The sequence below is a fragment of the Camelus dromedarius genome, chromosome 8 (genome assembly GCF_036321535.1).
Source record: "Camelus dromedarius isolate mCamDro1 chromosome 8, mCamDro1.pat, whole genome shotgun sequence".
In the NCBI taxonomy this organism is placed as follows: domain Eukaryota; kingdom Metazoa; phylum Chordata; class Mammalia; order Artiodactyla; family Camelidae; genus Camelus; species Camelus dromedarius.
In genome coordinates, this window is record NC_087443.1 from 79014961 (window position 1) to 79037520 (window position 22560).

Here is a 22560-nt window from a genome sequence, read left to right on the forward strand (position 1 = left end):
ATAGGAAGTAGTTAATACAGTAAGCCCATTTCTAAGTGAACGCCAGAGTTGTCGGTGCTTTGACGTTTCCCTAATAGGCAACTTTCCCCACCATGTTGATGGTGCTTGCGGACTAGAGTAGCGTCCAGTCTGCAAGTAGAATGACCGTGCGTAAGAGACAGGAAACTTGAAGGCAAATAAAATCGAGCACTGAGGTCCCCACCGGCCTCTTGTTTCTTAGCTTCTGATGAAGGGTCAAATGTAAAAGTGGGATGGGGAGGGGCTCCTGGCCAGGCCCATTGTCTTCTTGGCCCACAGCCCCCTGCCTCCCCTGTCGGGTACCCATGGCCCTGCCTTTGCGTCCGTCCCACTTCCTGCCTCTCTGATCAGTTCCTGTAAAGAGGCACCCAGCTGCCAGACCCTGAGACTTTCACCACTGTGACTGGGGAAACCTCTGCCTGGCCTGAGCCTCTCCCGCTTCCACCCCCACTCCCCCCGGCTCGGTGCCCCTGCCCTGTTCCCCTAAAGCACCCGTGTCACCCCATCCTGGCCCCGCCACGCTGCGCACAACTGCTCACTTAACGGGTCGTTTCTCACTAGACACAGGGGCACCGTGATGGCTGATTTCCATTCATATTCCAAGCCCCAGCACAGGACTGGGCCTGTAGCAAGTGGCCATGCGTGTGTTTGTTGATATGAGTGGATGATCCCGAGGTCCTTGTGTACACTGACGCCCAGCGCAGCCATTCTTGACTCCTGCCACTCACCGTGTAGCCCTCCGTCACTGCCGACCACACCTGCAACTGGTGGCCCTGCCCGTCCTCTTCTTCACCGGTTGCGTTTGCCTTGGTCTTTGGTCCTGTTGCTCCAGGGTCAGGACCGCACGGATATACTTGCCAGGTGAAGACACCTGGCCATCATTAAGAGCCCCTGAGGGCAGGGGCAAGGTGAGATGAGAGCTGGAGGTCTCTGCCATGTGGGCCTCCCTCGGCTCTGGGCATGGCTGGCAGCAATTTCTATCCGGCACATTTGACAAGCAGTGTTCCTCAGGCTTCCATTCTGTGTCCTCAGATACGCCCCGAGCACCCGTCTGATGGGCAGGAAGCAGACATGAGATGGGTGTGAGCGTCTCACTAGGCCCCGACTATCTTCATCCTGAACCATCTTCTAGCAGCTGTTTATCTGGGATGCTCAGCTGCAGTGGGTGGTCTGGACATGTTACACTGATTCTTGTCCCCATGGAAATGCCCCTACGCATCCTGGACTGGAAATGCTGCCCTCTGATTGAAAAAGGCTTCCTTCTTGCCCCAGGAAGGTGGTACACAGAAAGGGGTGCGGCCACAGTGATGTCCATCTGTCACGGCTGCAGGCAGAAAGCACCTCGTGCATCATGCCAGGCTGGCGGAGTCGGAGTGAGGCCTCCTTTGATTTGTGACTCTTCCCCTGGGGGACTGACAGTGAGGTTTCACCGAGGCTCAGACACAGTCGTATCGGAAGCCAAGTCTCACGGTGACTTTCCCAGCCATCCCCCTCAGCTCCCTCCGAGCGACACGTGGCAAAGACAGGACTTTCCGGACCTTTCAGGAGCCCGCTTTGCTGGATTCCCCTGGCTTCTGGCTGCTTCCTCCTCGGTAACCTTCCAACCCTTAGCTGGACTTGGACTGCCCACCCTGTGGCTGGTATTTGGTAGCCATCAAGTAGATTTTTCCATCTGGCAAAGTCATGTGAAAATATTAGAAATTTGAAGATAAGTTTAATATTTCAAAGCAAGCCACGTTTGCCGTGCCTGTTTTTTCCTACAGATGGATTTTGCTCGCAGGTTGTAGACTGAGGGGAGCTGGATCATTGGGCTGCCCGGCTTCCCTCCTTCCTGATGGAGCGGAGGTGAGGTGTGCCCGGCAGGCGCTCCAGGAAGGCGTGTCCGAGTCACAGCAGCGCTGCCCAGGCGCCGATGTGGCGGGAAGACTCTCTCCATCCTGCGAGGCAGGGGGCACCCCGGTTCTCTCAAGTGCTGTAACAAGCCTGTTAGCAAAATGGGCTTTGCTGCCTCCTCGTTGCTATGGATTACGCGGCTGTCTGTGATGCTACCAGCCCTCTCTGGTTTTTGCTTTGGCCCTGGGATTTGAAGGAGGCTTGTAAGGATCTGGTGTGACTGAGTCACGAGTGAAGCTTTGCCGGCGATGGAAGCCGCGGCTGGCCCTGTGTGCTGGAGCGGGACCTGTGGCCGCCCAGTTAATAGACTCCGAGACCACGCTTCTGTCTTACAATGGGGCCGGGGGCGTTCACTCCACGTCCACCATTGCACACGTTTTCTAGCGTATCACATTGTCATTGTTAATGCAGTTGCCGTTAAACGACCGGGCAGATATGCTTTAAAGAGTCACCAGGCAGTTCTTTTTCCCAGGGCAGGGTTTAAATTTGCTTTGAAAAGGATGTCATGGAGAGAGAGTGCTCTTTAGAGAGCAGCTCTAGGTGCATCCTCGGTGTTTCCAACATTCAGACACCCTCGTGGCAAACCCTGCCCCAGAGACATTGTGCAAACATGAACTCGGTACTTTTAGATACAAAAAAAGTTGTGGTGGTGGTGTCAGTGTCTCAGAACACACATCTCAAGTTTATTGTCAAAAATGCTTTGGCACCTGAATTTCTTCAGAACAGGTGCTATTTAGCAGGAGGTTTCAGGGACCTTTAAAAAGACTGGAAAGAATCTGGGAACTAGATGAGAAGTGCCTTCTCTTTTTAATTGCTAGAATCTCCCTCTCCGTATTTTGAATCATGGCCTTTGCCAGGCTGAGTAATTTTTATTTGCTTGTATCAGGCCTTCTTTTCTTTCACTTTAATTTTTTTTTTAATGACAACGGAATGGGCATTCAGTCCGTCTAGTCACAGGTTTGTTGACCTTTTCTAGGTATCAGAGGCCCGTTGGCGAGGGAAACAACGATCCCTGCCCTCATGCGATTTCTGTTCTGGTGGGGAGCGTTGATAAAGCACGGCTCTAGTAAGCAGGTGGACGATGTGATGTGTGTGAAGGTGACTGGGGCAGGCGAAGGCGGGGCCGGGGCCCGGGCTGTGCTGGCTCAGCACCGGGAAGGCGGGCCTTGGAGCCAAGCTCTGAAGGAGCGGAGGGCGGGGCTCAGGCCGTCTTAGTGGGGAGGAGCCTTCGTCGGAGGACACAGAGGACACAGGCGGCCTCTTAAGGGGAGGAGCCGGCGTGTTCTAGGGCCCCGTGGAGAGGGGGACTGCAGCCATGAGGGGCAGGAGGTTCTATCAGGTCCTAGGGCCACCGTAGCAAACGCCACAGAGCAAGTGCCTCCGACAACCAACGTTCATTTCCTTATGGTTCTGGAGGCCAGAAGTCCAAGTTCAAGGTATCCTGTCGAGCTGGTTTCTTCTGAGGTCCCCCTCCTTGGCTTGTGGACGGCTGCCTGCTTGCTGCGTCTTCACATGGTCCTCCCTCTGTGGGTCTGGGTCCTAAGCTCTTCTTTAATGAGCACCAGTCATATTAGGTGAAGGTCTACCCTGAGGACCTCATTTTACCTTTTTTTGCCTCTTTAAAGACACCACCTTCAAATACATTCACATTCTGAGGCTCTGGGTCGGGGGGGTTTTAGGACTAACATGTGAATTTGGGAGGCACACACTTCAGCTCATATCAGCAGCGGAGTCAGGGAGAGGCCGGGGAGGGGTGGGGCAACTCCTGGACGGCCCTATAGGCCTGTGCACTGGTCCCCGTTGGCGCTGCACTTTGCTTTTGGTTTGTGATAATGATTTTATCCCCAATAATGATGATTTCCTTTCCAGAATCCCTTTCCTTTCCACGTAGTTGTGTGAGGTTTCCGATTCTTTCAAACACATACCTCCTATTGACCATGCTTCTCTTTAACCTTTCAACCTAGATTTCTGCTTTTGCCCCACCATGACACCAAAACAGATGATTTAAATTCAAAACTACTGGGCTTCATTATCTCATATGCTGCTTGTTGAGGCAGGAACTTGGAGCATTACATTTTGCAAACCTTTCACTGTGTAGCCAGATAATTAGCTTGTGAAAAACATACTCAATTTTGCAAACAAGGAGTGATTCGGGAAAGTAATTAAAATTAGTCATTAGGGTACGACTTTGTGGGCTTACCTTCCACTACATGCTGTTAAGATCTCATCTGAGCAAGATTAATAAAACATAAATAAAAAATCTTGGCTGAACATCTGTCGAAAAGTGGCTCCCAATTTACATCTTCTCACTATGACTTGTGATTAGAGTTTCGGGCTCAGGTGAAGGGAAATTGATGTGACTTGTGGCGGTTCCTTTTTATTTGTACACGTGAGTCAAGTAACTGAAATGTCTATGATTGTCATGTTAAAAAGTTAAATCTTCAAAATATATGAATTTTAATCTCAAAAAAAACAGGGTTTTATATGCCCTAATTAAAATTGCGGCAGTCACCATTATGATTGGTAATTACAAACAGCAGCTCTAAATTTTGATAAGAGTAGTGGAATGGCTTCGTCTAGAATTTTCATTACGTCTGTGCAGAAATACATAGGAGATGTGAATAATGTTTATGTAACTCTGGGTACTTGCTGTGTATTTTGATTAATAGCCCCTTGAGTGTTTTGCTCAACAACTGGACATCCGAGAAAGTTTTTTGATTTTGTCTTGTTTTTGCAAAATGCGATGTGACAATATCTACAGTGTATACTTGCCAAGTCATGATGGTACTTGCCAAGTCAAGAGGGTCTCCTTAAGGTGCTACTTCACCTCAACTCTGACAAGTGAAGCTGATGTTTAAATGTAGCTGACAATACGCTCCCTATCAACAGCCAATAGATGGGAGCTTCACGGGGCTTTGAGAAAACTGGCTGATACACAGTAAGCCTCTGTCATTGTTTGTCAAATGATTCCCCTCCTAGGAAATGAGCTGGCCCTCTTCTAAGTTTTGTATTACTAAAGCTTGACCTTACACATTTATTTTGGGGGGAAGCACCTTTCTTCCCGGAATTTAAAAGCGTCTCTATGTGTTCTTTTGATGCATAACTTCATTGCTGAACCTTTTGCTCTTCAGTCATAAGGCTCTTATAGGGTATTAACATCCATAACCCTATTTGTTTAGCTTCACATACTTTGTCATCAATGGTCTCCAGCTTAGGAATTTTCCTTAACCTGATGAAGTCTTTCTTTTTTCTTTATTTATGTATCTATATATTTGACTTATTTATTTTATTTTTTAGTGGGGGGAAGTAGTTAGGTTTACTTATTTTGTTTATCTTTAGAGGAGGCACTGGGGATTGAACCCAGGACCTTGTGTGTGCTAAGCATGTGCTCTGCCACTTGAGCTGTACCCTCCCCCCGATAAAGTCTTTCTTAAGCCAATATCCAGGAGACTAGGTATTAACTATTCTCACCACAAAAAAGAAATGGCAATTATACGATGTGATAGAGGTCTTAGCTAACCATAAGGTGGTGATCCTATTGCAGTATATAAATTATCAAATCAGCACATTGTATGCCTTAAACTATGCCAATTAAATCTCAATTAAAAAATTAAAAATAAAAAATTAGACCTTAAAAGCATGCATGCCCATTAAAGTCTCTAAGAAAACAGAGATCCTGGCTCTTACTGTTACCATTGGTCTTCGTCTTGGTGATGAGAGCCTCTGTAGTAAGTCTAGAAACAGAAATAGGACATAGTAACTGGAAAGGACAACACAAAGTTATTGACAGATGTTGGGTTGATTTGTTTTGACATCTTCCCTCGCCCCCTCCCATAACAAAAGCTCTAGGGAGTCATGACAGAGTTCTCTAAGTTCCATTACAAAGTTTATACCTCAAATTCGATTGTTTCCTCAAATATACAAATAAAAATAGAGAGAAAAAATTAAAGTTTTTCTTTTTGGAAAAAAGCTCTCCTCCCAATAGGAACTAGAAAAGGACCGTTTAAAATCCATAGGATGAGAACCACAAAAGTACTCCTGAATGGCATAAAAGTAGACTTGGACAAAAGGAGAGACGCTGTGTGCGTGTAAATGAGAAGGCTGGTACGACGAGCCTTCTCAATTAATTTGAAAATTCAATGCCGTCCCAATTTAAATTCCAGTGGGACTTGTTTCAAACTCAATAATGTATTTCTAGAGTTCATGTGAAAGAATAAATTGGCACGGGCACTCAGGGAAAAAGCGAAACCCCAGAGTACCGAGGCAGGACTTGGACACATCAGGACCATTTCAAAGCTACAGTAACTGCAGTGCGATCCCGTGTGCATTAGAACTAGTCTGTTTGTATGTATGTGAGAGCAAGAAGGAACCCACTAAAATACCTATATTGGTTGCATACCACTTGTAGTGAGCGGATTTTACAATTTTCAAATTTTCTTCCTTCTGCATACGTATTTAAGATTATGTAGTTAAATCCACGCTTCTAAGTTCTGAATTTTGAAGGATGTGTGCAGTTGTGTTACCACCACCAAATACAAGATTTAGAATGTTTTCATGTGCCTAAAAAAGACACAGGTTGAATAGCCTGCTCTACTTTACACAGTGTTCTTGATCTTGGCTAAGTGATTATTCTGAAGTGTCTGCCTCTGAAGCCTTCACGCGTGTCTCCTAAGCTAAATTTCTGTCACACACACACACCTGTAAACCTTGACTACAAGAAGAAAAGTACTGTAAACTAATGAAAGGGATGCGAGTGACACTAGGATCTATACTTGGCAGGGAAATGGGATATTGTCACTCTTCCTACCTTGGAGAGTATTTTTGTCAAGGCCAGCACACACATCCACAATGAGCCGTCCAAACAAACGAACCGTTCTCGCATTTAAGGAGAACGCGTGTGGTGGAGCTTTTATACGCAAAGGCAGTAAAACTCTCCATCGAGTTACATTTTCGCTCCTCAGACATTTTCCTGAGTGAAGACTCCTGGGCCTGGGGTGCTTGCGGCTCTCCACTGCTCCTCCCTGCTCCCCAGTTGTGTCTTAAAATAGCTCAATCGTTGCTTATATTCCAGTGATTATAATCAGTAATAGTTGGAAAAGAAATACTTCCTCCTTAGAATTCCCTTGTTCGCCTGTGACAACTCCCTCTTACAATATTTGTAACCTTGCGTCTTAATTAATTGTTGTCACATGTCACCGTCTTCTCCGGCAGACTGTGGGTAGAAGTTATTTTATTTTACAGTTTTTCGTCGGTGCGGAAATGTTGAACAAATATTGCAGTCAAAACCTAAGTACCTGTCAACCAGATCCACTGCTTACTAACACTTTGTCACATATGCTTTAACCCTGCCCTTCCTTCATTGTATATTTGTAAATTTTTTGTAAATTTGTAAAATTTGTAAATATGAATTGTAAACTTGTTTTTTTAACCAAAAGTTCATCACAGACATCGCAACACATCATCCCTAGTTATTTCTCTCATCTCCTAAGAATAATTCTGCTACCTGGTCTATAGAACATCTACAGAAGTTAACAATTTCCTGATATGATCTAATATTTCCTCCAAATGAAATTTCCTCATTGACTTTTTTTTTTTAAATGTACTTTTACTGAAGCATAGTCAGTTTACAATGTTGTGTCAATTTCTGGTGTGCAGCACAAGACTTCAGTCATATAGGAACATGCATACATTCATTTTCATATTCTTTTTCACCATAAGTTACTATAAGATATTGAACATAGTTCCCTGTGCTGTACAGTATAAGCTTGTTGTTTATCTGTTTCATCCTCACTAACTTTTTTAAAGAGCCCAGGCCAGTTGTCTTGTCCAGTGTCCCATAACCTGGGTCTTTCAGTTCATTGCCCTAAGATTTTAACATTTTTGGCACAAGATACTACTCAGGGATAATGTGTCCTTCACATTCCATCACACCAGGGGGCACAGACAGTAATGAGGAAGAATGTGCGGGGTGATGCTCTCAGACTGAGTGAGCAGCTTCCTCCCCAAGGCCCTTTGACCTGACATTTTCAGCCTCCATCGAGGATCCTTGCTGAAATCAGCCTTCCCTTTAGGAGTGGAAACTGCGATTTCCTAACTTTGTCCTGCACTTTTTGGTCTGTGAGGAAGAGCCTTCCCTTTGCCTTTTATTCCAACGCTCCCTCAACCCCCAGTACCCTTGTTTGTGTGTCAGTATTAAATCATGGACTTTTCAGAATTCCCAGTGTTCTAATCCACTGCTCTCAGTGTTCATTTTCACACTGAGATTGTCTCAGTTGTCCCACTGTGGCCAGGGGAACCCCCTCCAGCGCCCTCCCGTGTCCTTCTGACTCGGTCCCATGGGTCTGGGAGAGCGTTGTGTCCCAGCCCCTGCGGGCTCATCCTGGCCGGGGCTGTGTGCGGCTCACCCTCTGACCACGCCCGGAGCCCCACGCTTTCAACACAGCGCCTGCTCTTTGAGTGTCTGCTGAGTTTTTACTGGTCAATACTCTGTACCATTTTGAATCTTCTCATCATTTTGGCCTTACCCCTTCACTTTCTTCTGGCGTATTCCAAGTGGCCTCGTTTCCTCAGAATCTTGGGGACCTTCAGCTTCCTCAGGGCAGTGGTAAAGAGGAGGACGGGGTGGACATGGAGCCCCAGGGGCATGTGCTTGTTGCTCGCTGTTTTCTTACACACCTGCTAGGCAGGGACATTGCTCTGCAAAGTTTCTCTTGCGTCCTCCCCGATTGAGTCACACTTCCCCATAGTAGGAGGTTTTGAAAATAAAACCAAGGCCCTTAGCAACAGCATCACTTTGGGGGCTTACGCAGTGTTAACCAGAGAAGCTGCTGGTGATGTATCGTGATGTGGTGCATTTGAGCATATAGCTGCACACAACTGATGTATATATTTAGGGATAAATAACTATTTCCTAAGAAGTAATGTCTTATAAATGAGATTATCTCTATTTCTATTCTACAGTAATCTCCTATTCCAAACTATGCTTTATGCTCTTTAAGATTCATTATTTTTTTTAATACTTGGTATGTGACATAGCTTTCTTCTCAAAGCTCATCAAAAATAAATAATATTGAAGACAGTATCCTTTTATGATTCATACAGAGGAATTTCATTTTATCCAAGAAAGAGCTTCAACTTTAATCTATAACTCTGGTGATAATAGTGTCCTTACGGACAGAAATCAATTTTAAAAATGTTCAGGCATATTCATCTTCCTTCAAAGGCAAAATGTTATTAAGATGGAGTTATTCTTATTTCTGTTACCGTTTATCTACAGGTGCTGTACATCACGGGACAAAACTGGGAAAATCCTAAACTCTCTAAGGCTCTAATACATAGTATCTGATTGACTGAGTTAATGAAAATGAATATAAAATGTTCTGCTTTACTCTCTGACTTGTGTTAGCAACAAATGAATTATATCAAGAAACTGTATACAAAGTATATATTCTCGACCCCTGTGCCGTGGAGTGTAGTTGTACACATAAAATGTGATTGTAATTTGTTTTTATCCTTCATACCCAATGTGAATATGTGTTTAATTTATTTTCCTGGATAAGCAGCAAGTAATTGTTACGGGTAACGTGAAATCCAGATACTCCCTTTTGGTGTATTTGGCCTATAAACATCTTCCTACGATTACTGCCACTATAAAATTGAAATTGATTTTGTTTTTAAAATTAGATTTCTTTCCTTATAATGTCTGCAATGGTATGAAATACTGGTACGCTATGAATTCAACTAAGCACCCAATTTAAATTTAAGATACAGGTTTAATTTTGTTGCTAGTAGTTGGAAATAGCTCGCAGAATTCGGTGGTTTAGTTTCTGAATCACACTACTTTTAATTTTGTATAGCTTCTTTTTACAAACATTCTTCACTCTATGGTTCTTTATAAAATCAGGAATCACAGTATTCTGAAAACTAAATGAGTGAAAATTAACCATACATTGGATCAAAGATTCATGGGACTGAAGTTCTCTTTAAAGGAGAAAAGGAACAGAACACAGCCCTCAATTTTACCCTGATTTGTATTTCTGGGAAAGGTGTCATAAGTTCAAATGATGTGAGTGACTATCCATATTTCAAGAATCTTCGTGTTAACATGGTACCTGATTCAGCCTTTTTATTATATCTTATACTTAATCACATCTTTAGTTAATGAGACATAAAACACTCTGCAAAGAACAGCAGTGAATCTTCAGCGTTCTGATGTATTTCACAGGGCACCTGTCTTCTTCATTTTACAACATCGTTTGTCTGCATTTTCAATTATCCTTTCTTCCTTAAACACCCCCCACCCCATCCTAAAAGGGTTAAGTAGTTTCGTGTGGTATGAAAATAAGTAAGTGAAGAAATCAAAGCAAAGGTGGAAAATACTCTCTCATATCCAATTCACAAATCTGAAGGGAAAGAACAACTTCACAAGGATCCTGGAACTCGCATGGACTTTTCTGAGCACATTATTATTTTGTTAAATCTGAGTAGTACATTACTTGGTTTACAAGGGTGAATAGTTTGCCTTGTCCTGAGGAAAAGATGTTCCCTGTGCCATCCTCTCCATGATCAATTCCTGATCCACACCTACAACTCTCTGCTTTTCTTTTGTCATTGAATGTTTGAGAATCCTTGTTTTATCCCCAGTGTTCCAAACTCTTGCAAATATGAGTCTTGATCATGCTTGACACTCAGTGGGCTGTTTCATTCTGGATACGTGTGCCAGTTTAGAAAAATTATTTCTATTGTTTGGTTAATTTTTATTTGAAAAAATTTTGACAGCTTTATCGAGGTATCATTTGTATTCCATAAGGTCCATCTATTTAAAGTGAACAGTTTAAGAGTTTTCAGTATGCACAGGGTTGTTTAACTGTTGCCATTATAAATTTTAGAATATTGTCATCACCTTGAAAGGAACCCATACCCATTAGGAGTCACTCCCTGTTTCCCCCAAGCCTCCAATGGAAATCACGAATCTAACTTTGTGCCTTTATAGGTTTGCCTACCTTGGACATTTTCTAGAAGTGGAATCATGCAAAATCTCATCATCTGTGACTGGCTTGTCAATCTCTGCCCAGCAGCCAGCTGGAATTTTGATAGGTGTGACCAGATGAGGCTGGTACAGGACCCAAGTTTGGCGACTGGCCAATATTCAAAGGACAAGTGTTGGTGGAAAAGGAAAAGTTGCTTTATTCAGGAGGCTAGCAATCTGGGAAGATGGCGGACTCATGTTCTAAGACCATCTCCAAGTTACCAATTAGGAGACAAAAGTTTTAGAGGCAGCGTGAAGGAGGATGTGTGATCAACTTGTGCTCAATTCCCAGATTGGCTGGCATCAGAGTGAAGGTTTGAGTGTCACCAGTTGTCTGGTTCCCACCCACCTGGGGTCTGTGTGCTGGCAGCCAGCAGATTCCATCTGGGAGGGTCTGCTTCCTTTAAAAGCGACTTGAGACTGTGTGTCAGACCTTTACCTCTTTTAAGGGACTGGTATTTCTATGACTCTGCTATGTGGCTGGTGTTCAGTCTAAGTTAGCACCAGTTTCCTGGCCCAGTGGGTATTCTTGGTTTCCACATCTTCACTCTTGCTAATCAGTAACTCTTGAGCCAGCCCTCTGAGACTCGGGGGATGCCCAGGAGACTGAACCAAATCCTTTTACTTAAAGGGCAGGGACACAGGGGCTTGCAGCTAGTTGCAATCCCCCCTCTCCTTTGATGCCCCTGATCTTGAGAGGAATAGGTGTTGGACGAGAAGGGGAGTAGCATTTTGGGTAGAAGTTCATCATAAACTGGGCAGAGGACCTCAGTTTCAGGGGAACTCGGCCTCTTAGGGGTTGTGTTGAGTCTGTGCATCAATTCGGGGAGTATAGTCATCTTAATATTATGTCTTCTAGTCCATGAACATGGGGTACCTTTCCATTTATTTAGGTCCTCTTTAATTTATTTCAACACTACCTTGTAGTTTTCAGGGTCCAAGTCTTACATAATTTTGTCAAATTTATTCCTAAGCATTTTTTTTGGTGTTTTTGTAAATGGATTTTTTATTCTGAATTTTATTTTTGGATAAAATTGTTAATGCATAGGAAGATGGTTGATTTTTGTATTTTGATCCTGTATCTTGCAATCTGATGAACTCATTTTCTAGTTCTAATCGTTTTTTAATGAGTCTTCTATCATTTTGTAAAAGTACTTTTGTCTCCATTTTCTGTGTTCTTTCTTTCTGGAATTCCTTGTCGTTAGATATTGACTTTCTTGAATGGATTCTCTGATGTTCTTATTCTCTGTCTCTCTCCCTCTCTCTCTTCCCCTGTGTGTGCCTTCTTATTCTACTTCCTGGAGGATTTCATTAGTTTTATATCCCAACACTTCTATTAAAATGTTTATTTCTGTTTATACAGCTTAAATATTCCAAAAACCTTCCTTTGTCTTTGTTCCTTATTTCTTTTCATAACATTATGTTCTTGTTTTAGGAATATAATCTCGTGTCTACCTGAGGGTCATAATGATAGCTCTTTGAATGCTCTTATATTTTCTAAATATTCTTCCATTCCTCTGGCTTCTGTTTTTGTTTGTTCTGGTCTCCTTTATCAATGCTTGGTTGACTTCACTCATGAGGTGCTGCGGTCTTGATCTGACCCTCTGTTTGCCATGTGTGCACGGAGCTTGGAGGCTGGTGGGCTTCACTGCATGGCAAGCCCATGTGAGTTGAGCTTTTCACACTGTCAGAATCTCGATGGGAGGTTAGTGGATTATGCTCTTGGGCTGGTCAGTTTCTCCAAAGAGGATTTTTTCAGCCTCCTGTTTCAGTTTAGTTTAGGACGAAGCCTGGCAGAAGGAAGGGCTTAGTTGAAAATTCCTTGCTGCTTTCCTGGGAACTGATCAGAGCGGAGAGTAGAGAATTTGCAGTGATTGGTTTCTAATCACTGGATAGTTTCAGCCAGGCTCTGGCCACGCTGTCTCTTCTGCTTTGTCCAGACGATAAACACATGGTCCCCAGCCGGGAGTGAGCAGGTTCCTTTTGGTGGACATGCTGGGACTGGGCATATTGCTCACATTTTAAAGACATCAGTGCTCTTGACTTCCAACTCACATGTGCCTCCCTTTCTGAGTCCCTGGCATGTCCAGTTTCTGACCCTTCCTAGGATTCTGTGCCCAGAATCAACAGGAGTCCTGGTAGCTACTCACCCCCTTCCTTCCTCTGGAGCAGCGGGCAGCCAGCCCTGCATGCACTTGCCACCTTCCAGAATTGTCACGTCTGCAGCTGTGTCTCTTTTCATTCTCTTGGTCTTTGTAGGTTTGTGAACTTAAAAAATGTTCTTTATTGTCAATTTTCAGTGAGGAAACAGATGAGTGCATGTTTTGAATTGTTTTTCACTTGCTGTGTAGAAGCCCCTAAGTATATTTTCACAAACATCATCTCTGCAGAAACTTTGGAGAAAACTATGGGCCAATTAATGACATTTTGAGATATTCCTTCTGTTATCTTTTTAGATTCCCTATTTTTCTCTTTTAAATTTCCTCATAGCCAATGGGATCTTTAAACATTTCACCATTGGTGTTCCTTCTCGAAAACAAAAAGCCTTGGTGCTCTCAGGGGCTTGCATCTTACCTGTCCAAGAGCTTATCCATACAGGGGTTTATTTCATGCCACATCTGCCTCTGAAATAGAGGGTTCGACTCTCAGCTACATCCCCTTTCTCTATATTCTTGTCTTCATAATGTTGCCATACAGCATCGATTCTTTGGCTGGAATGTCCCCCAAAATGAAAGTCATTCAGTATCCACCAAGTCATAAATCTTCCCACCTTCACTACGATTCATTTAGCAATATCACTGGAAGATTACTTTCTCTGTAATAAAAAAAAAATGGAGAGGGATAAAGTTTATTTATTTATTTATTCTAATGGAAGTACTGGGGATTGAACCCAGGACCTTGTGCATGCTAAGCACACGCTCTACCACTGAGCTATACCCTCCCCCCACTTTTTCTTTCATTTTTATTGATGATTATGAATCAGGTTTGTTTTCATCGATATATTTGAAATGAAACATACAAATGATTGTTCCTCTTCAGAGTGCTTGCCTGTGTGAAAGCATGTTTAGAACTTCCACAGGTCATCACTGGCCATCATGAAGTGGAATCCCTAGTTCATAAATGGAATTTTCCTCCTATTCAAACCTGGTGCCCACCCTCCAGACTCCGTGTTCTTGGGGCTCTGTCTGCAGCTCCAACGGCTTTTTCATGTGGACCTGCTCCAAAATCCCTGGGTGTTTTGAGCACTTGGAAGAGCGTTAAAGTTTCTGCCCAGCCCACGTGCCCCATGCAAAATGTGAGCCCCAGGGTCCTAGGAAGCATTCTAGACTGGTTGACAGAACTACAAAGAGCCGTTTCATACTTTACTGTTCAAGTCAAAGGGCTCAGTCTGACTTTATTATGTAAAGGAGGTGCATCTTCACAACTCAGGACCGTGAATTAAACACCTTGGACTTTGTCCTTCTAGTTCATTTGCTCATTCTTAGACCTTGAACTGGGCAAAGAGGACAAAAGATACCGTTTAAAAGGACTCATCCTATGTTCCCATTCTCCAAAATCTGTTCTTTTTTTTTTTTTTTTTTTTTCCGACCCTTTGGTCTACGTATTCTATAGTGACATCTTATATTCACTTGCCTGTGTCCCCTGCGCCACCACCAGTGCTCCAGTCTACCTGTCCTCCGTTCTACCCACCCACCTGCCCAGAGCACTGGGGTCCCACGCAGATGTCAGACTGGGGAGTGGGGGGTAGTTCTTGGAGGGCTCAGAGGCAAGGTCAGTCCTGGGCTGGAGGAGCCATGAGAACAGTGACCTGGTCCACATGGACCAGGAAGCCCCGTGAAGGAGAGTTTTGAGGATAAGGGCGTGGGAAGTGGGGACTCAGGACAGGGACAGGAAAAGGAGAACTCATCTTTTTCTCTCAGGACCACCTTTTAAAATAATAGTCTGTTTCCTGTTTATAAAAGTAACCTGGGGTCATTCTCCCACTCCAGTGACTCTCTCGTATCTTTTCTTCTAGTTGTTTCTTCTTTTTATTTATTTTAATTCCTGTGCTGTATTCTTGATTTTGCTGAAATATGTACCATACTTAGCTCTGCTTTTCATCTGTGAACATTTTCTCGTGCTCTTAAAGTGTTTCCTCTTTTCAAGATTAATGTTTAAAGGTTGCATAATATTTAATCATTGCCCCTATGGTGCGGCCGTGTGGTTTAGCAAATAAAAATATGGGACCCTCAGTTCAATTTGAACTTGCAATAAACAACACATGATTTTCTTAGTGTAGGACTGGCTCATGCAACATTTCCAAGATAATATTTGGGGCATATTTATCTAAGTTTCAAATCGAACTGGGCGTCCTGCATCGTATCTCGGAATCCTACAAAATACCATATGGCTTATACGGTTTCCAGCTGTTGGACATTCAAATGTTTTCAGGGATGCAACAGACATCTTTGGGCTTAACATTTCTCGTGCTGAATGACTGCCTTAGGTGCATTGCTAGAAGTCGAATTATCCTGAGGAGATGAGTATTTTTCTCCCAAGACTTTTCAGACCTGTTGCCAAATCGCTTTTTAAAAAGGTTATAGCAATTTGTGCTCCCACAAGCGGCGTGTAAGAGTGCTCATCCCCTGCGTCCTTGCTACCATTATCACCACTTAAATACTCTTCTGCTATTTTGGCAGGCAAATAATGATATACCATTTTCATCTTTGATTACTAATGAAGTTCACATTTTTTTTTGTTTATGAGGCCTTCCGTGTCCTGGTTTTTAAATTTTCTGCAACTGCCTCCTGACTTCTCTGCTCCTCTTTTGCATGGCTTTGAAGCCATAAGGAATATGTCTTATTTTTATTTATTTACTCATTTTTACCCAGCCACTGGGGCTGGAACCCGGTCCCCAGGCTCAGGTTCCAGGAGGAGTTCTGCACAATCATCCCCAGCCTACTGCCAGCCTACCCACTGTGTAAGATAAAAGCTTCCCATGACTTCTAAATGCATTTCAAATAAATCAACTGAAAAGCACAGAAGAGTGATTTTATTCTGAGCCTACAGAATAAGTTTCTTTTTGCCGTTCTACCCCATGCCTGTTTCTAGTATATTGCTGGTTTCAAATGCAGCTTCTCCACACCTACTGCATCTGCCCTCAGAATCCACCAGCCTGCCCTGCAGGGTTCCGCGGAGAGCAGTCTCGCTCCATGGTGTCCGCCACTTTCTTCTCTAAAGATACTGGCCCCATGGATGGGACTCCATCCCGAAGGAAAGGGAGGGGCATTTCTGTGAAATCTGACAGGCGTGTTAACTCTCTGGGAGTGAGGTCCACAGCTTCAGCTTAGGAAGGGACCAAAGTAGCAAGACTTGGTTCCTCTAAGAAAGGAAAGGCTGAACAGTACACTGTGCTTCTGGAACACTTCCTTAGGTTAAGTAAAGAGCTCATTTGCACCTCCTGGCCTTTTGACCTCTGACTCGTGATGGTGACCTCCCTTGATCTCCTTCTCCAGCTACTCCAGTCACTTCTCATCGCTGTTAAGATTTAGTTTCTCTCTCTGTGACGGTCCCCTTCCACAAGCAGGCCTCCTGACCCGCCACTGAAGAATTCCCAAGACTTGCTTTATGGAAATTGCTCTGTTCTCTTCAGTTTTTCATTTTCTACATCGTGTCAGTTCCCCTAGCCTTTGCCTTGCATGAATTTTTCAGCATTATATGGCATTCTGCTCTCTAAATTGAGTATGTCCACGTCACCTGTTTGAGTGTCTGGCTGGACTCCTGATGAACTAGCTTTTTTTTTTTTTTTTTTTCATTAATATTACTCAGTGCTCATGCCCTTTGCATTTTCAAGACTGCTCTGGGGTCTTCTTTTCTTTCTTCTTTCAGCTTAGCATTTTTAGGACAGTACATAGGTTTATTGCTTCTAATTCTATGTAGCTGACTTTGATTTCGGTGATTCTACCGTGTCAGGCCCTATTCTTTTACTCTTTTAACCTGCAGAAAATGAATACGAGCTCCTGCCAGGTGCACCTGGACCGACAGAGGCCTTCTCCTGCTCTAGAAAAGTGCCTTGTCTAGTAGGGAAAGTCCCGCACAGGGCAGACAGTGGGGCCTTGTCTATGGCCATCTTTACATTTCTGTATTTTCTTCCCAGCGTTCTCTGATGACCACAGACGTACAGGAAAGGGAGTCTCTGCCTCATGTTGGCCATTGGCAGGGACCTCAGATTTCTTGGAAAAAGAATTAAAAAGATAAGAGGAATGTTGGGAACTATATTCAATATCTTGGTAGAAAAGTATATGAATATGAAAAATGAATCTATGGTGAAAAAGAATATGAAAATGAATATATGTTTTTTCATATATGACTGAAGTATTATGCTGGAAACCAGAAATTGACACAATATTGTAAACTAACTATACTTCGATATACCAAAAAAAAAAAAAAAGAGGAAAATTAGCTCCACTGGTAAGCATCCAACTTGTAGCCGGTGTGCTGAGTTCACAGCTGGTTTTTGATATACTCACTGAGAGGGAAACAGCTCTCAGCCTCAGTTTTACTGCCTATAAAATGGGACAAGAAGAGAATCTGTGGTGTGATGGAATGGAGCCATGATTCCAATGGCTGCAGCACAGTGCCTGACACATTGTAATCTGCGTAGTGCCTGACACATTGTAATCTATCAACATGTAACATTGTGAAGACCGTTATCCAAAAGATGGCATCTCATGAAGTGTAAAGAAGATACAAATGTAGCTCCTCTTGAACTCAAGAGGATGCCAAATATTTACAAATTTTAAAAATTCATGTTCATAAATAGGCATTTTGCCATTTTACAGATCCTTCTTTCAGTGTAAAACCAGCATTACTTAGCTCTTTCCCTGAATACCAACTTGGAATCTAAATCTCAGTAATTATTACCATTCTCAAATAATGTACGTCTCTGGGCAAACGGAAGATACCATATTATCATTAATGTATTTGTTCAACTCACGTAATGTACCCTCTGGGGACTCATCTGGAAGCATACATGTATATTACAGCTATAAAATGGATCAGAAAAAAACTGGACTTTAGCATTTCACTTTAGAGAGTACATTTGAAATTAATACAAGAGACACTTAGGCGTTCAAATATATTGCTTGTAAAAGGAGAGTTAGTGAAAGAATGCAATTTGTGAACTCATTTAATAAGGCAGAATTAGGGACATGTCTCAAAGTATGTCTCCTCCTATAATTTTGCCAGACTTGTACTGGTTTAGTGGGAGAAAGGATAATGTGCCACGTTTTTTGAAATGTCATTAATTTAGGGGAAAATTATTTAAAAGCAAGAAAGGCTTTTAGGACGTTGTTAGCCATGAACCTCAGAAGTGATACATGGCAGTTAACAGCAACAGGATTGTTTAACCGCCTGACTACCCGCCGGACCAAATCCCCCTTGGCCCCCACACAGACACACACACACACGTGCACAGACTTGCGCACGCAAACCCGTCCACACCTGCAGCCACGCGCACCCTGGCTGCTTCTGTTGCTAAATGCCCTGGCCCCTTACTTTCTCCATGTATTGATTTGGTTTGGTTTCTTTTCCCTCCTTCGTTTGCTTTCCTCCCGGCTCTGCCTGGAAGGAGAAGTCCCGTCTCTCCCGCTTTACATTCTGATGAGGCCGCCCTCCTCCTCACATTCTCCTCCTGGAGGAGAACTGGACCATAACTCATTGTGGAGTTGGTGGTGACTGCCTTCAAATTGGTCAAGGGGGACACAGGCAGATTTTGAGAAATAAAAGCCCTCTCTTTGCCACAGCCCAAGAGGAGGGGCTGCACACGCATTGCGTCTGATAGTGAGGGCAGCGACTTTGCAGAGAGCACAAAACGCAAGTGGCGGTGATTTCAAGCCTGTCTTGCATTTTTGCATATTTAATGCAAAAATATTTAGAACTTGTTTTCTCCGGACTGGACAGCCATCTATCAGGCAGCGCTGGATGTAGTTAGAGTGAAGGACTGGTAGCAGAAGGTGGTGAGGCTGGAGTGCCCGGTCCTTAGCCGGCCAGCCACGCTCCCGGCTTCTCCCTGACAGGCTTTGAGCCCAGGCTCGGTTTACGTCTCCTTCTTCCGTGAGTGTCGCTCTCCCTCGTCTAACCGAGCCTTCTGATTTGTTTCCAGGGGAACTTTGTGGCCTGTATGACAGCTATTTTACGGCAAATGGAAGATTATCATTACGCCCATTTAATCAAGACTTTCGGGAAGATGAGGACAGACGTGGTGGTGAGTGTAACTTTGACTTTCATATAACCGTGTGTCGAGGCCAGCCTTTTTGAAAAGACACTGATGTAAATATTTCTGTTTAAAATATGATTTTGGACTTGCCTGCACCTGACTTCACAAGCCACCTCGGACGGTCTAACTAAAGGTGTGTTTGTAGGAAGACAAGGGTCCTGGCGTGCACACGGGCTCCTCATGCCGACCTGGGGAGCGACTCAGGGTGTCAGGCCAGAGAACTTCCGTTCTTTTCTCTCCCATGCTTTGGAGTCATGGAAAATGTGGAGATGTTACCATAACTCCAGTACATTTATTGATTGACTTTCAATAGCAGAAGCCAGAGAGCATTTTCAGCCTTAAGTCGTGCTCTGTTATTAATTAGCTCTAATCATGGAAGCTCATTAGCTTTTCTCGAAATAGTTCTCTAGTCCCCCTCGGTACAACTGTGATGGAGCTTAATTAGGAAAAGTACGATAGAGGTGGATTTATCGCTTAGGGGCTACGTCCCTGACCACCGGACATGTCCCCTGCAAAGCTGCGACCAAAATGTGTCCGCAGGGTCCCCGAGGAGAGGTTCACCTCGACTCTGGTGTCTGGGAGCACAGATTCCATTTCTAAGGCCCCTGGATCTCACAGACGACAGCAAGTTCTACTGGTGTTTGTAGGACAAGGTTGGTTGCAGTGACATCTGTCTTATTAAGGGATGGGAAGAGGACAATGCATTTAATACTTTCTACAAAAGGATTAATTCTAATTAAAAAAAATACCTTATTAATTGTTACTATATATAGGTGTGCAGGTGTACATACTTAAATTTCTATATACAGTACTACAATAAATAATAATGAATATATGTATTTAAATTTCTAAGGAGACAAAAATCTATGCTTTAAGAAACAGCAGTTTTCCTCAAATAAAAGTCAAGGAGCAGGAATGTGTATGTGTTTGTGTGTCTGTGTGTTTAGTTTTAATTTTTAATATTAACGAGCAGTTTAACCTAGGGGTATACTGACCAGTGTCATATGTACCACATTTCTGTCCTGTGAGTCTTCAGTGATCATGGCTTCATAAAATCAGATTTGAGATGTGAAACACTTCAGGCTGCATGTATCCCTCCACCCTGTCTTGATCAGTGGAAGCATAAGTGTAGCTGAACCCACGTGAACAATTTCTTGGACCACAGGTCAGGCTGAATAATAAAGTTTTCTGAGTGAGAAGCATTAGCCATGCTGAACACATTAAGACCCCAGTTCATAATTTGCCCTTTATCAGAACAGTCACATGATCCAAATCCTATGACACCTGAAAACTGTTAAAAGTGTTTCAGTTGCTAAGTGGTGCTGTTGACAGGGAGCTTCAGTGTGTCGTGAAAAGTGATTATACAAAATGGTGTTTGAAAATGACCGTCGTTTGCTGGATTCCAAGTGTGTGCCCTCTCTCTGTGCACAGAGCGGCCACCAGCTACTCGGTACGTGTCGTGGTCCTGGTTTCCCCAGGGACGTTGTTTCCTTAGACACGGTAGTTCAGAGCATCAGCTATTTGCAGACGATTTGATTTCCGTGATAAAACGGCATTTGTGGTTTGAATATCACGAATTCATACTACAAGGATGGTAAACCCTTTTTATTGTTGTTCATCTGTCGGAACCTTTGTAAAGTGTGTCCCTATCTATTAACTCCACTCGGAGACTGACTGTTTTTCTGCTCTGAAAACCGCTCACAAAAATAAAAGATCATTTCGTGTTAAATAATTGGGGGATAATTAGTAATGCGATATGAAAAGAGCCTAGTTCATTTTCTCAAGACTGCTTCCTCGTATGAAGTGCTACCTCAGGTTTTCAAATTTAGCCCTTTTTTGAAAGTTGGATGAGTCATTCCGATGTAAAATCACAGCTATTGTCAACACCAAAGTCACATGCCTCAGAGCTGTCACTTGTGCAGTCTCTCACATGGCCCTTGGACCCCAAGACAGTGAGAGGGTGGAACACAACATGAGGTGGAAAGACCAGAAAAGAAAGAGAATGACACCCTGCATTCGTACTCTCGTCCCCTCATGATTACTGCCTACAAACCACAAACAGACTCATGGATGTAGAAAACAAACTTTGGTTACCAAAGGGTTAAGGGCTGGAGGGGAGGGGTAATTGGGAGTTTAGGATTAACAGATACACACAACTATATAGAAAATAGATAAACAAGGAAACAGTTTTTGGCATACAGCACAATATATTCCTTTTCATTTTCTTTTTCATTTTCAGTTACTACAAGACATTGAATACAGTTCCCTGTGCTCTACAGTAGAAACTTGCTGTTTATCTATTTTCTATGTAGTAGTGTGTATCCTTAAATTTCGAACTCCCAATTTATCCCTTCCCACTCCGTTTACTCCCTGGTAACTGTAAGTTTATTCTCTATGTCTGTGAATATATTTCTGTTTTGTAAAAAAGTTCATTTGTGTCTTTTTTTTTTCTTTTTTAAGATTCCACATATAAGTGATATGATATGGTATTTTTCTTTCTCTTTCTGTCTTACTTTACTTAGAATGACAATCTCCAGGTCCATCCATGTTGCTGCAAATGGAATTATTTTATTCTTTTTTATGGCTGAATAGTAATCCATTGTATATATACATATATATGTGTACACACACACACCCCCCACATCTTTATCTAATCATCTGTGTGATGGAAATGAGCATCTGTTTCTTTATTTCTTGTGGCCATTCCCTGTAAATGAAACTTTATAAAAAGACTCTGTACACTGGATGAGTCTAGGGTGCAGAATCCTTTTATACTGAATTCATTGAATAGCAATGTACTGAAGACCAACTTCGTGTTAACAAGGTGGAGGAAGTGACAGCGGACAGGTTCTGCTCTTGTGGGCCCCAGGCTAGTGGAGATTATTACAGGTAGTCAGGGAGTCCATCAGATAACCCAGGTTAGCCATGGTCCAGAAGGATGGTCCTTGTATAGCAGCCAGGCTGGCTGAGTCAGGTGCTCAGGAAGCCTTCTTTGCAAAGGAGAGGATTGTGGAAGATTGAGGAACAGAAGAAAGCGCACTGTAGGTGAGGGAGCAGCGTGTGCAGGAGTCTGTGCCCGGGGCCCGAGTGTATGGGGGGTGAGGTGGGCCCGGAGTCGTGCTGGGGCATCAAACCGCACAGGAGCCCGTGGGTCATGCTAAGAGGCTTTGTGTTTTTCTGCTTGTTTGGTTTCAAATCCTATGTCATCTATTTACTATGTTCCCCCTGTTTTAAAATTATTTGAAAGCATTTATTTTTTGAGTAAACTTTTTATTTTGAGATAATTATAGTCACATGCAGCTGTAAAAAGTACCACAGAGCGTCTGCGAGTGCTTCACCCCGCTTCTCCCAACGGCATCTTGCA

The 22560-nt window shown here is 43.3% G+C and overlaps 1 protein-coding gene and 1 non-coding gene across 3 annotated transcripts in view; one reads left to right on the forward strand and one right to left on the reverse strand.

Annotated features, from left to right (window-relative positions):
• The window catches only part of DOCK1 (dedicator of cytokinesis 1), a 484546-nt gene that overhangs the window by 283929 nt on the left and 178057 nt on the right, over positions 1-22560 (forward strand). For both annotated transcript variants that reach the window (XM_031460760.2, XM_064488534.1), the window contains exon 28: positions 19083-19184. In XM_031460760.2, coding sequence (XP_031316620.2) covers positions 19083-19184 — 102 coding nt within the window. The remainder of the gene's footprint in view (positions 1-19082; positions 19185-22560) is intronic.
• On the reverse strand, positions 13809-13881 carry TRNAA-AGC (transfer RNA alanine (anticodon AGC)). Its single transcript has one exon. It is a non-coding gene; the product is annotated as a tRNA-Ala (tRNA).